Source organism: Neolamprologus brichardi, chromosome 3 (genome assembly GCF_056152115.1).
Source record: "Neolamprologus brichardi isolate AB-2024 chromosome 3, ASM5615211v1, whole genome shotgun sequence".
NCBI lineage: Eukaryota > Metazoa > Chordata > Actinopteri > Cichliformes > Cichlidae > Neolamprologus > Neolamprologus brichardi.
The window spans coordinates 24291863-24304930 of NC_142106.1; the positions used below are offsets into that span (position 1 = coordinate 24291863).

At 40.2% G+C, this 13068-nt stretch overlaps 1 protein-coding gene across 3 annotated transcripts; it reads left to right on the top strand.

Annotated features, from left to right (window-relative positions):
* The first annotated feature begins 914 nt into the window (after positions 1–914).
* On the top strand, positions 915–7764 carry LOC102786244 (N-acylneuraminate cytidylyltransferase-like). Of its 3 annotated transcripts, none has more exons than XM_087835144.1 (9): positions 915–1238; positions 1920–2062; positions 2206–2361; positions 3857–3990; positions 4094–4188; positions 4266–4401; positions 4499–4664; positions 4743–4937; positions 7748–7764. In XM_087835144.1, the coding sequence occupies exons 1-8, from the start codon at positions 997–999 to the stop codon at positions 4922–4924; spliced, it is 1254 nt and encodes a 417-aa protein (XP_087691270.1). In that variant the 5' UTR covers positions 915–996; the 3' UTR covers positions 4925–4937; positions 7748–7764. The 3 variants fall into 3 exon arrangements, with proteins under 3 accessions (XP_087691270.1, XP_087691264.1, XP_087691258.1); XM_087835138.1 differs by lacking the exon at positions 7748–7764 and adding an exon at positions 6936–7741; XM_087835132.1 differs by lacking the exon at positions 7748–7764 and having other exon boundaries at positions 4743–7741.
* Positions 7765–13068: the final 5304 nt, after the last annotated feature.

The following is a 13068-nucleotide window of genomic DNA, read 5'->3' on the forward strand; positions in this document are numbered from 1 at the left end:
GCTGTAATTCCGACAGCAGAGCAGACATCCTGATAGAAATTCACAAAACACTTGATTTGGCTTAAGGAGACCTTTTTTGGGTACCAGCACACTGTGGGGTTAAAGGGAATGAAAGCCACAAAAAGTCTTTCAGAGGATGTGGTTATCGGTGTCAGCGGGACAACGAAAAAGGGCATAATAAAGCAGAAAATGAAGGGAAGGTGGCAAAAGCAATGGTACGAAGAAAGAAAAGGAAGATGGTTTTACAAAATCCAAAGGAAAACAGCAGAGATGAGACGAGACAGTTAAATCACAACTTAGATTTGGGCAGCAGGTTATTTTTAACAGGAAATAGCCATACAGAAAAATGGGACTGGGACTGTAATATGGCCTGGTAGATGGCCTGTATTTGTATAGTGCTTTACTAGTCCCTAAGGACCCCAAAGCGCTTTACACATCCAGTCATCCACCCATTCACACACACATTCACACACTGGTGATGGCAAGCTACATTGTAGCCACAGCCACCCTGGGGTGCACTGACAGAGGCGAGGCTGCCGGACACTGGCGCCACCGGGCCCTCTGACCACCACCAGTAGGCAACGGGTGAAGTGTCTCACCCAAAGACACAATGACCGAGACTTTACAGCGTAGCGTGACTGCCTGTTTTATTGCAGTGTCAGAAGCATGATGATGAAAGACGACAACTGATCAAAAAGCTTGACGATATTAAGGTAAAACTTGACTTGGTTGATTTATTTCGCAAGAACTCAATGAGTGAAAGCTAGCAGGCCATATTTTCGTTTTTAAGGCAGACTCGTTTGTTTGGGAGGATTTGTTATTTATTTTTTTGTCATTTCGGTCCACACTCCACGCCAGTTGGTGGCGGTAATGCACAATTTTGCTGTTTGCTAACCACCAATAAACCCTATAAAGAAGAAGAAGAATTTGTTTCCAGCAGCTTCATTTCCTCCCTTTTGCCCCCAAACTCTGTTTTTAACCACAAGAACCGCTTTAATGTCCGCTAAGCGAAGACACGATGACAACGATGCGGACGGAGCTGCTTCTTCCGACATGAAACAGAAGAAGAGACAAGTAGCTGCTTCTTCCAACAAGAACCAGAAGAGACATGTAGCTGCTCTCATTTTGGCACGGGGGGGAAGCAAAGGCATTCCGCTTAAAAACATCAAGCCCTTAGCCGGTGTCCCCCTCATGGGATGGGTGCTGAGGGCTGCTGTGGACTCCGAAGTGTTTGATAGGTACGTTGAAATGTGTGACGGTGATTTCAAACTGAATTAGAGCTGCAAGGAGCTCATATCTCTGTCTGCTCCATGTCCCGTGTGGAACCACCAGTTCAAATTAGATCCACATGGGATGATCATTGTACCCTACTGCGCATTTCCCTGTTTCTTATAGGTGGCACTCTTTACGTATTAATGGCTTATCAATCTGCTCTGAGTCGGTGTTCCAGGCTAACTGATTTTTACGGGTTATTATTACTGGTTAGATTTGTTTACATATTCCACTCTCCGTGTTGCATCCACAGATTCGTCATATACACAATCAAGAGGGATATATAAAAGAAGAGAGAGGGAGAAATTGGAGAACAAAGTGCTTTGAAGTAGCGCAAAGGACTATGTGTGTGTATAGAGTCCATGTGTGAGTGGTCTGAGTGATGGGGGTTACTCAGCCGACTTATTTATTTGTTGGTGGATATGTTCGCCCACTGTTATCAATTTGTCCATCTGTCAGTATGGGCCTTTATAATGTCTGATAAATAAAAATGAAACGTGAAGAAGAGAAGCACCCTTCAACCATGCTATGAGTGTTTATATTGTGTAGTTTTTTTCACCTGGGGGCTCTCTACAACTTTCTTGTTGTTGCAACATGCCGATTTGAAATGCAATAAAAACAACAACAATGCGTCTTTTCTTTCACAGTGTGTGGGTATCAACAGACCATGCCGAGATTAAGAAAGTTGCTGAGGCATGGGGTGCTCAGGTGCACCAGAGGAGTTCTGAAGTCTCCAGAGACTCTACTTCATCATTAGAAACTATCCAAGAGTTCCTCGAATACCATAATGGTAGGTACACCTGCAACCCACAGCTGCCCCTCCCCATCACGCAAAACTGCTGAAGTGTGAAAGCATCAGTTTTTACGCTGTTGTTTCACAAGCATCATTCTTCTGCTACACAGTTGAAAATTCTTTGGCTTTTGTTTTCACAGAGGTGGATATAGTTTGCAACATCCAGGCTACATCCCCGTGCCTCCATCCATTCGATGTGAGGGAGGCCTTAAAAAAGATCACAGAGGACGGCTATGACTCCGTCTTTTCAGTGGTCAGGAGACACCAGTTTCGGTGGAAGGAGGTAGATGAATTATGTAAGTTAACACATGTTTGACTGTTATGTGCATGCTGAGTTCACAGACAGTTGTTCATAGCATGCACTGTTCTTGAGCTAGTCTACAGGCCATGTTACGTTTGGAGGTCTGAAGCGATTGGCAACCTCTGCGCACTGTGTGCCTCACCATTAGCTGAGCCTGCTCTGTGATTTTATGTGGCCTTCCACTTTGTAGGCGAGTTGCTGTCTTTCACAGTTGCTTCCACTTGGATATAAAACCACAAACAGCTGACTGTGAAATATTTAATAGCAAGGAAATTTCACAAATGGACTTGCTGCACAGGTAGCATCCTGTAGGTGTAGTAATAGGTGTTTGATTTTATACACCTGAATTCAATTATTTGGATAAGTGAGTGAATAATATTGACATTATATTGTATCTTAAATGACATTACAACAGCCTATTTGAAGTAATTTTAGACAGTCTTGGTTTGTTGATGTTTTATTTGTTGTTTTGCTAAATAGATCTATGTGCATATCTTTACAAGTTGCAGTCTGTCAGTTCTGCAAAAATCTATTTTTTTGTCAGTGTGGACCTACTTTGAATGTGTCAGTGGACCTCCACCTTAGTAAATTATTAACTGTGATGAAACAAATCCTACTGATGCAACTCAAATATTCTCCTTTCTGAACAAACAACTGATCACTCACGGCCTTTGAATTTTAGATATTAGAGTGGCATCAATTAATTAATTAGATATCAGTTGGTATGGTGGTATTGTGTGTAGGTTGTCTGTCACAGCAGGCCCAACTTTACATGTTAAAGTGGTTTACTGGCTTGGCCTCAAATATGAGGAACAACCATCTGGCTGTTTTTGTTCTGTTCCTCTAGTTAAAGCTCTTTGCATTAAACAAAGAAGTTTGCTCCCTAAATTCCCACAGTCATCCTCACTGTCTAGTCAAAGACTTATAGCAATGCAGGACTATAACTCTTGTATTAGTCGATGTCTGGAAGATCAAGAAATCTTTTTAGAGTTGCTTGTTGTTCTTCACTAGAAATCTGAACTCCTGGTGTAACTGCAAAAGGCTTTCAGGAAGACTGGCGGACTGAGTGGCAACGTGCTGTTCTCATTTTCGTGGAAAACCTATGTACACAAGTACGGATCAGGAATGCTTTGGGCTCATGTTGTAGCTAGTACCACTTCACCAATAGAGGAAAGAATGGATTACCTGAAGGTGAAACTAAAAATGGAAAGATCGGCATGATGAAGATCCTAGTCCTGAGTGATGAAGGTTTTGCCTTGGCTTTTAAAATTCTGGATACATGAAATACAGAAAATGAGCACTCACTATCAAATTGATAACAACTGATAACTCTGTTATTAGGTTCATTTTATGTTTTTCCTCTTTCCAAATTTAGTTACACGTCTGCTGCAATGATAGCCTGAGTTTCCACTAAGTTTGATTTTTGAAACTCTATTCAGTCACATGCTTTTAATCCTTCAATTTATGTAATTGAGCCTCTTTCCTCCTAGCTGATGAAAAAACTGAAGCTATAAATCTGGACCCAGCCAACCGGCCGCGGCGTCAGGACTGGCCCGGAGAGCTGTGTGAGAATGGCTCGTTTTACTTCACCACAAAAGATCTCATTAAGACGGGACAGCTGCAGGTAATGGGGCAAAACTGTGCCTCAAGTACCAGTGCATGAAACTACACCATCTTTCATTCAGGTAACTGCATATTTTTGTCACCTTGCGTTTTCACCTCTCTAGGGCGGTAAGTCGATCTACTATGAGATGCTGCCGGAGTTCAGTGTGGACATAGATGGAGACATCGACTGGCCTGTTGCAGAACAGAGGGTTCTCAGGTGAGAAGCGCCTCTCAGTCTGCTTTTAATCAACTATCGACTCCCTTTTCTCATTTAATCTGTGCTTCCTCAATCAGGTACGGGTACCCCGGTAAGGTAGTCCGCCTGCTGTTCTGCAATGTTTCTGCATGTTTAGCAGAAGGAATCAACGCTCTGTCTAGTAATACCAGAAACACATCTGCTATTCACATGCTGCAGGAAAAACAAGTGGAGGTTGGCTTTTTTTCATCAGCTGTCTGAACAGAATTGAGTAAACTGACCCATTATGTATAACATTGCCCACAAACTGCCCTCTGTCTTGTTTCACAAGGTCATACTGTTGACCTCCAGTGATGACGCTGTGGCCCAGTCTTTGGCTGCCAAACTTCAAAAAAGGACAGGGTGCCAGGTCATGGAGGTGGGAAAGAAGCCGCTGAACGATTTGCAAGAGGTCATGAAGAACAAGAGTCTGGACTGGAAACATGTGGCATTCATGGGTAAAACAACTGCACTCTTATTTCTTGAGCGTTATCATTTCAGTTTAGCCTCACTATGTTTTTCTGTTCCCCTCTCAGGTTTTGATCAAGCAGATGAGAAATTGCTGAAGCTGGCAGGTTTGAGTGCAGTACCCGGGGATGCTCCAGAGTTGGCCTCAAAGGCTGCAAAGTACATCTGCCCCCTTTCTAGGGGATCAGGAGCTGTGTGGGATTTTGCTGAGCACATTCTCCTGCAGAAACCAATGGCAAAACCTCAGTAGGACCACAGCATTTGTAAGAACTTCTAATGGCAGATTCATTTTGATAAATGGAAGAAATCAAAATAATTAAAATCAGTCATGTATATGTTAGAAATGTCAAGAGACGGGTTTGTAGTAATGGTAAAAAAGCAGATCCTCATTCAATTCTAAGGTTTTTTATATCAGGACATAATAAAATAATCATCTGGTCCTCATCAGTTGTTAAAAATGGGGAAAGGCAACCTTGGATGTGCAAAAACACACGGCCTACTATACTTTGTCCCAGTTTAACAGAAGCTAAGCCAAAATGCAGGAGGTTAGCAGCACCTGCTAGTCAAATTCATTTGATTAATTTATCATCAGCATGTGTGTGGACCTCTGTAAAAGCGGAGGTTTGACCATTTTTAATGTCCAGAGCTCTCACCTGTGAGTTAACACAATGCCACACGCTTCCCAGAAGTGGACGTCTCATGATCCCAAGGTCGGACTGTTCAAAGAGAGTGCAAAAAACAAACAAATGGAAAACAGAAAAAGACTTGACGAGTATAGCTTGTTTGGAAGGGTTGCTAGCAGAAAGTCTCTTCTGCTTCTAAAAACAATGTGACAGCATGCCTTAGGTTGATTAAAGTGTATCTGAACAAGACTTCTGACCTGGCCAAGGTGGAGATGTTTAGCTATAATGCACAGCACCATGTTTGGAGAAAACCAAGCACAGCATCAGCAGAAACACCAATCAGCTGCCAGACACGGTGGTGTGGTCACTGAGTCGACCATGGCCACCTCTGTGTACCAAACTATTCAAATGTGAGGCCATCTGTGTGTCTTTACTGAAACTGGGTCTTGTGTTGCAGAGAGTTAAAGTCCAGATCTGAACCCTTTAACTGTGTAAAGAACAGTGAGCTAAAATTCCTCTACAGTGATTTGAGGCTGCTAAAGTGCATACTTAGTCCTGCTGAAGGTGATTCTACAAGCTACTGATTCATAGACTGCATTTAGTTTTTTTACACATTTTTGTGTTTTTGCATTTTGGTTTAGTTTTATTAAACAAACAATGTCATGTTGTAATATGTCGTGTTTTTGTTCATCTGATGTTGCATTTACCTAATTTTAAGATCTGGTAAAGGCCAGAAAGGTTTATTACATCCTGATATGTAACACCTCAGAGCTGTCTTTTTTTTTTTTTTTTTTTTTAATTTATTACCATCTCTAAGCAAGAAACTTTTCCTGTGTCGAGCAAGAGGAATGTCAGCAGTGTTTTGAATTTTAAAAATTAAATCAAATGTTAAGAAAGGCTGTGTTTGCATATGATCACATAAAGTGAAGTATAAACAAGGACACCAGAGGCCTAGACTATGGAGCAGAATCTGGGTTTTATTCTGAGTTTCTGTACTACAAAACACATTCACATCTTATCAGAGAACATCACCATGGTAACACATGATGTAGAAAAGAAGATGAGGTGCTAAAATGGAAGTAAAATTAGTCAAATGTCACATAGTAAGGTATTCAACACTCAGTCTTGAAAGGTTTCTTTGACTGTATGCTGACGTCTAGTTCCAAGACGGACAAGAACATATCTGTAGTCCCTCAATAACCTCAGGAGCTATGTAAGCTACACTATATTATGCTGGACAACATTTTCTATCAAACATAATTAAATCTAAGGAGCTTGGAAAGAAAAGCTTCTGTACTTAAGTTTCTTGAAGACGTTTCACCTCTCATCTGAGAACTTTCTTGAGTTCTGAAGAGCTACGATGACCTGGATGTGCCAGGTCCATCCAGCATTAACTACAGTGTCTTACTACCTCTCCTTATTACTGCAGCGCCTTGTTTCATGCACTTTTAAGGTGACAATCTTATTGTCCACGCACTTGCAACAATAAGGAGCTGTAGCGAAGCATTGAACTTGCTCTGTAGTGCACGCCTCAGCGCTGATTCTAAACAGCATCAACATTTCCAATAGAGTAACTAAAATTGTCTGTAAGCACATTTCAGTGGGTACAGTTGCTGCTTTCTTTGTCATATATGGCAGATAGGTCCTCTGAATCCTTGACAGAAGACATGCAAGAAGCGAACAGTAACAAGGTCAGTGTGGGAAGAGAAAAACATTTCACAGTTATCATGCTGCTCATATCCCCTTATAGCACTGGTTCTCAAATGGGGTTTGCAGGGCTCAGAGTTATTCAGTCCATTTTCTCCCAGTTATCCAAGTCATCAGAGAGACAGACGTTCATACCAACAGCCAGATTAGAATCACCAGCTTACATAAACCCATGCATGTATTCAGGAGTACTCAGAGAGAACACACAGATATCTGAACATGCAGACTCCCCAAGGAAATATCCTAGAGTGAATTTGAACACTGGATCTTTTGGTTGTGAGGCTGTAGTGCTAACTGCTGTGGTCCCCTTTGCAATCAATTGTAGACCCTGTGCATCTCCGTGATTGGCAGGACAGGCTCAGGCAGCTTTTGTTGCAGACCTGAGTTCCTCTAGAACATTTCTGTGTTTAAGATTGAATTTGATAAAGTAAGGCTGGAGTTTTCAAAGGTCTTTAAAATGCTGCTTTACTTTCCTGCTGAGAAGATTGAAGCTACTTAATAACTGCTAGCTACATCTACTAGCCTGTTACACTTTAGCCTAACCCAAAGACCAGAAATGACGTGGTGTGTGCTGGAAAGACCTTCATATATAACCAAAGGGTTTTTTTGTTTTTTATATTTTTGTTTTTACTTGGTAAAGTTTAGACTTCACGCTGGATTTTGCCGCTTCCACCCACATTGAGGCTTTATGCTTGGTTAAACTGCTCCTGATTTTGTTAAAAATGTCTTTTTTCTGTTTGCAGTTTCATTTCTCGGAGGCGTCTGCTTTGTTGGAAAATCTCATGAATCATTTCTGATTTTAATTTTATTGAACTGATCATTTTGTGATTCTTTTTAAATCATCAAATAAATAAACTTGCTGATGTTGACGGGGTACAAACATCTGACTGTTTGTCATTGATTTTGATTGATATAGTTGATATAGTTCCATCATTAGATTTAGGTTTTAAACAGCAAAGTAAAAACTAATTTGAATTGTAAGTGTGTGTGCGTATATGTAATCTATCTATCGATCGATCGATCGATCGATAGATAGATAGATATGGTAGGATATTGACATCAGTTGAAAGTGCAGTCAAAAAAATAAAGAAGTTTGTTGATTCAATTTCCAAAATGACCAGTGATGGACTTTAAAGCTGTGCTTTTACATTTTATGTACAGATGTATGCGATCATTTGCAGGTTAGCCAGCAGGTGGCAGTGTTGACCTTTACTGACTTTCTGTAAACACAGCAAATCGTTCTCCAAATCGTCGGGATGTTAAGCCTCGGGACTGAGAACGGGCTGCTGTAATTTCAGGGAAACCGCGCTGAACTTAGTCTTTCTGTCTCATGTGGAAAATCATACAAGTTGATGTAAATGCTGATTATTAATTATAAAATCAACTTTTGTAATACAATTAATACAAATAAATGGTCTGGTGTGAAAGACTCACAAACAAAACCACTCTTTAGTGTCGACTCCTGAACAGTCTCTAAAATGTTGAATTATCACAAATGTTAATTTTCGTACATCGTCATCTGACCTGTCACAGTGTAGTTATGTAGATTAGTTAGAAACAGTTAAAGGATAAAATAGTGTAGACTTTAGCTCAGGCAGGAAGTGAAAACACTGTGTGGACGGAGGATCTGTTGATCAGGGTTAGCTGTGGAGTAACACCCACAACAAATTCACAGAAATAATAAATCATGTTGATGAGTGCTGGTGATTCACAACTGAGCAACTTTTCTGTGCATTCACTTTTTTTGCTCAACAGCGCCACCTTTTGCTTTTGGACCGACGAGCAAATCTGTTGTTTTCCTGGATAATGACTGAATTTCTAGACCTTCCCTTTTTCCTTGCACATATAAGTCATTATGTTTAGTCATGTGCTGCTGCAGTAATAAAGGCTAGTATCCTTTTGTATGTGGTTAGTCATATAATCTAGAAACAACCTGTCCACAAATAAAATTGTTTCTTCCAGGTTATTGTTTATACAGCCTTCCTTTTGTAATTAAAGTAAACAGTGTTGGGATGACTGTTGAGATTTTCAGACGGTCTTCTGTTATTAGCAGAAAACTACTTGATCCTATATTATGTAGGACAGTAGTCGCTAATTATGCAGAGAAATGTTGTTTTTAATATAACAGTGATGTAACAGTGAAATCTACTCTAACAGACGGGAGAAGAAGAAGGAATTGGTTATGTTCTAGTTTATCAGAGTCTATCAGAGTACCAGTGAAATACTGTGATTATTATTGGAGCAGTCCTAAAGACTTAGACTGGGACACTGTAGTATACACTTACTGGCCACTTCATTAGGTACACATTGCTAGTACTTGGTTGGACCATTTTGGCTTTCAGAACTGACCTAATTTTTCATGGCATTGCTTTAACAACATCTCAGAGGAAAATATTCTCAGAGATTTTGGTCCATATTAACATGACAGCATCACACAGTTGCTGCTGATTTATTGCCTCCTAATCCGTGCAGAAGAGCATACAGAGATGCTCACTGCATACTGCATGCTCACGTTTTCTTTTTCAGATTCAGATACTTTTGCTGTAAACCCTAGAGATAGTTATGCAAGAAAATCCCATTCTTCCCGGTTCTGATGCTCATGTGATTGGTTGACTTTGTTGACAGTGAGTCTAATAGAGTGGCCACTAGTGTAGACTTTAGTCCGTATTTTGGTCTTTGGTCTCTTTGGTCAAAGTTTCCTCAACAGTGTGAAGTGTTTGAATTGGACTGACTTTAGTAATCCTTCATGCACATTTATATTATATTCAAATGAACAATTTATTGCTGAAGCATTTCATTTATTTCTTTCTATGAGGCAGAAATAAAAAGAACAACAGAGGAAAAGCTTATCAATGCAAAGGTTTGAATAAATACGCCATAGTGATTCTGATTCAATGCATCACACTGCAGAAAAGAAAAAGGAAAAAGGAAACGAACAAAAAGGGAATTTGAAAGCATTTAAAAGACACAAATGACACAAACACTACAGATATACAAAGAACTACAAGTCTTTACTGATGGATATATAGTAAATGAATTAATAATCAGTTAATAATCTAAAGATTTATGGCCTGACAACCTTGTTGACCTTTTACTTCATAATAGAAATATCACAACACAAGATTTCTTTTACTGAGTCACGGAGACTGCAAAAATATGAGGATTAAAGTAAATTCCTCTCCCTTACAGTTTAAGTTTAGCCATTGGTCGGTTTTAGTTTGTTTTTGTAGAGCACCACACAGACGTTCATAAATCCCACATGAAAAATGACGCGTCTAAGAAGTGCTGACAGTAGCTGGTGCCTCTTCCTTGTGGCTGTCAAACTCGTTTTTTTCTTTTCATTTCGTTTCATTTCTCCTGCAGGCCCTTTGTTACATTTCTTCTCAGGATTAAAGAGAAACATTGTGCGTCTGTCAGTCAAAAACCAAAATATACTTCACCGGTGCTACACCCAACACTTGGAAAAATATGCTGTGCCACGGCAGGCTTTTCTTGTCAACAACTGCACACTCACACACAGGTATGCTACCTGACCAGTGCTCCTACCTATGGTTATATAAAAAAAAAAAGCAAAGGCTATAAATATAATAATAAATAATGAAGTACGCAAACTGACCTACTGCAATAATATATGACGGGTAAAGATGATTAAAGAGGATTAAAAGTAAAGAAAGAAATTAAAATAAGTAGGTCAGTAAAAATAGTGGCCGTGATCAGCCTGAAATTGGAATCTTATCAACTCTAAGTTCACCACCTATAAAACACCAGAGGGAGTATTTTTTAAATATTAACAATTATTTTATATTTTTGTTGTAGCTGACTGAAGATAAGTGGGATAACTTACAAATGACTTAAGTCTTAGCATCTCACCTTTTGGGAGCAAACACATGAAAAACCAAGGACACAAACTCCCATCATCCTCTGATATGTTAACACGCTAAACCAACATTGTTCAGATGCTTTCTAGTGGGATACACAAGCTTGAAGGTGTTCATGTCATACATTTCAAAACCGATCAACAATAAAAGATGGATCAATGTTCTCTTACATACATCTTACATCTTTACATACAAGGTCTTGAATAATGAGGCCCCATCTTATCTTAAAGACCTCTCAAAACCATATCACCCCTTTAGAGCACTTGGCACTCAGACTGAATGGGAGACAGACACTCTCTCTACTTTTAAGATTAGGCTTTAAACTTTTGTTTTTGCGACAGCATATAGTTAGGGCTGGACCAGGTGACCCTGAATCCTCCCTTAGTTATGCTGCCATAGGTCTAGGCTGCTGGGGAGTTCCCATGTTTCTTCTCCATTCACTTTTCTTCACCCAGTATGTGTTTTTACACTTCTCCGCATTTGTAACAATTCTGCAAATATGAGTGGACCATTATTCCTCCACAGAGCTGTAAAAAACTCATCACTTATCACAAAAAAAGTTCAAAATTATAGTAAAAAAAAGAGATCCGATAAAAAGAAAATGTAGAAAGGAGAAAATCTCTACAATTCAAATTCTAAATATGACACAATGTGAAGCTTGGGTCCTAAAAGAACGCAGGTTTTGAGCTGAAACGTGGGTTAGACAACACGTTCAGCAGTGTGTCCACTAAGCGGTTGGGACTCATTAATTATCCACAGCCACTGACGTTTGGATGACTTCTGCATCAGAACTGGAATCCAGTTCTGCATCAGCTGAACACCCACAGGAATAACAGATTCCCTCAGCAAGAAATATTGATGCATTCCAAACAGCTGGCAGTTCAACATTCAACCCACAGAAACGTTCCTTCACAGTAACATGTCCAGGATTACACAACCAGTGTTGTCCCTCCATAATTCATATACCCACTCTGATTAACTTTCACTCTGTGACACCTACTCAGCCACAACAATAAAAAAAATATTGATTAAAATCTTGTTAGAATACAAAGCTCTGCTGGGAAACTTAGTTCCTGCCAATAGTGTGGATGTCACTTTGAAAAGTACCACCCACGTAAACAGAGACAATTTGTTAGAGGCAAAGCACAAACCCCAGTGTGGCAGTATGGCCTCACAGCCACCGGACTGCAAAGGCACATCACAAAGATCCTAAAGTGTCAAAGGGTCCCCCCGATCCATGGAGGCCACGGGGGAAGACTCCACAGCACATCCCAAAAAAGTCAGACAAGACCCTGTGCAGGTTATAAGTTTGGCATCAGTTGTATGAAGAATGACGCTCCCCAGGTCATCTTAACTAAAACTTCTCCACAACCTCAAACAATAGCCTCTGACATTCATGTATTACAAGTGCTGACTGTTACTTCAGCTGCTGTTGTCCGGTCATCATCTTTGGGTTTCTATGAGCATGCACATCTGTATTTTTGTGGATCACATCTCTTTTGAGACGTGAGTTCAATTGTATAATGTAAAGTTAGCCAAAATGTGACATACGTCCTCAGTAAGAGGCATAAATAATAAAAATGCTGTGCAGTCTCACATAAAGATGGATGCCTGGTATGTGGGCTTGGTGCACCTAAGCAAAGGGGAGGGATCGGGCTATTTTCTGCAAGAAAATCAGCATACTAACACTTTGATTTGTATCTTATTTCCATGCTCTCCGATTTTTGCCACTCGGAGCTGCTGAACTCACACATTAACCAGTTTTAACACATGAGGCCTTTAAACTTACCAGATCAGGTCAGTCGTGTATGGAAAAGCACACTGTGAGGTGTCCTGACACAAATGATAGCAAATCGAACAATCTAATATTTTTACTCATAGTTTACACAGAAGAACAAAACTTATAGGAATCTCTGCCTGTTGTGTGGTAACACACAGTGAGGGGGAAACTAAACGAATTAATGTTCACGCGGAGGCGGACCGAGAAATTACAAGGCTGTTGATCTGGTCCAACTGGTGTAAAAGTTGGTTTTGATCCATCTGGTCTTGCTGGTTTGAGGTTAATGGGCAACCAGGAAAAGTAACGCTGGGATTTCAGGTGATAAATAGGGATAAGTTGCACAAAAGTGTAGTGTAGTCTACACAAGTGTAGATGGCAGTTATGAAGAATGAAAGTAAAGGAAGAG

Excerpts from the sequence above, each read along its gene's own strand:
- LOC102786244 (XM_087835144.1), top strand. The coding sequence starts at position 997 with ATGTCCGCTAAGCGAAGACACGATGACAACGATGCGGACGGAGCTGCT. Across the intron at positions 2,362-3,856 it reads GAAGGAGGTAGATGAATTAT|CTGATGAAAAAACTGAAGCT; the intron begins GTAAGTTAACAC and ends CTTTCCTCCTAG. Across the intron at positions 3,991-4,093 it reads TTAAGACGGGACAGCTGCAG|GGCGGTAAGTCGATCTACTA; the intron begins GTAATGGGGCAA and ends TCACCTCTCTAG.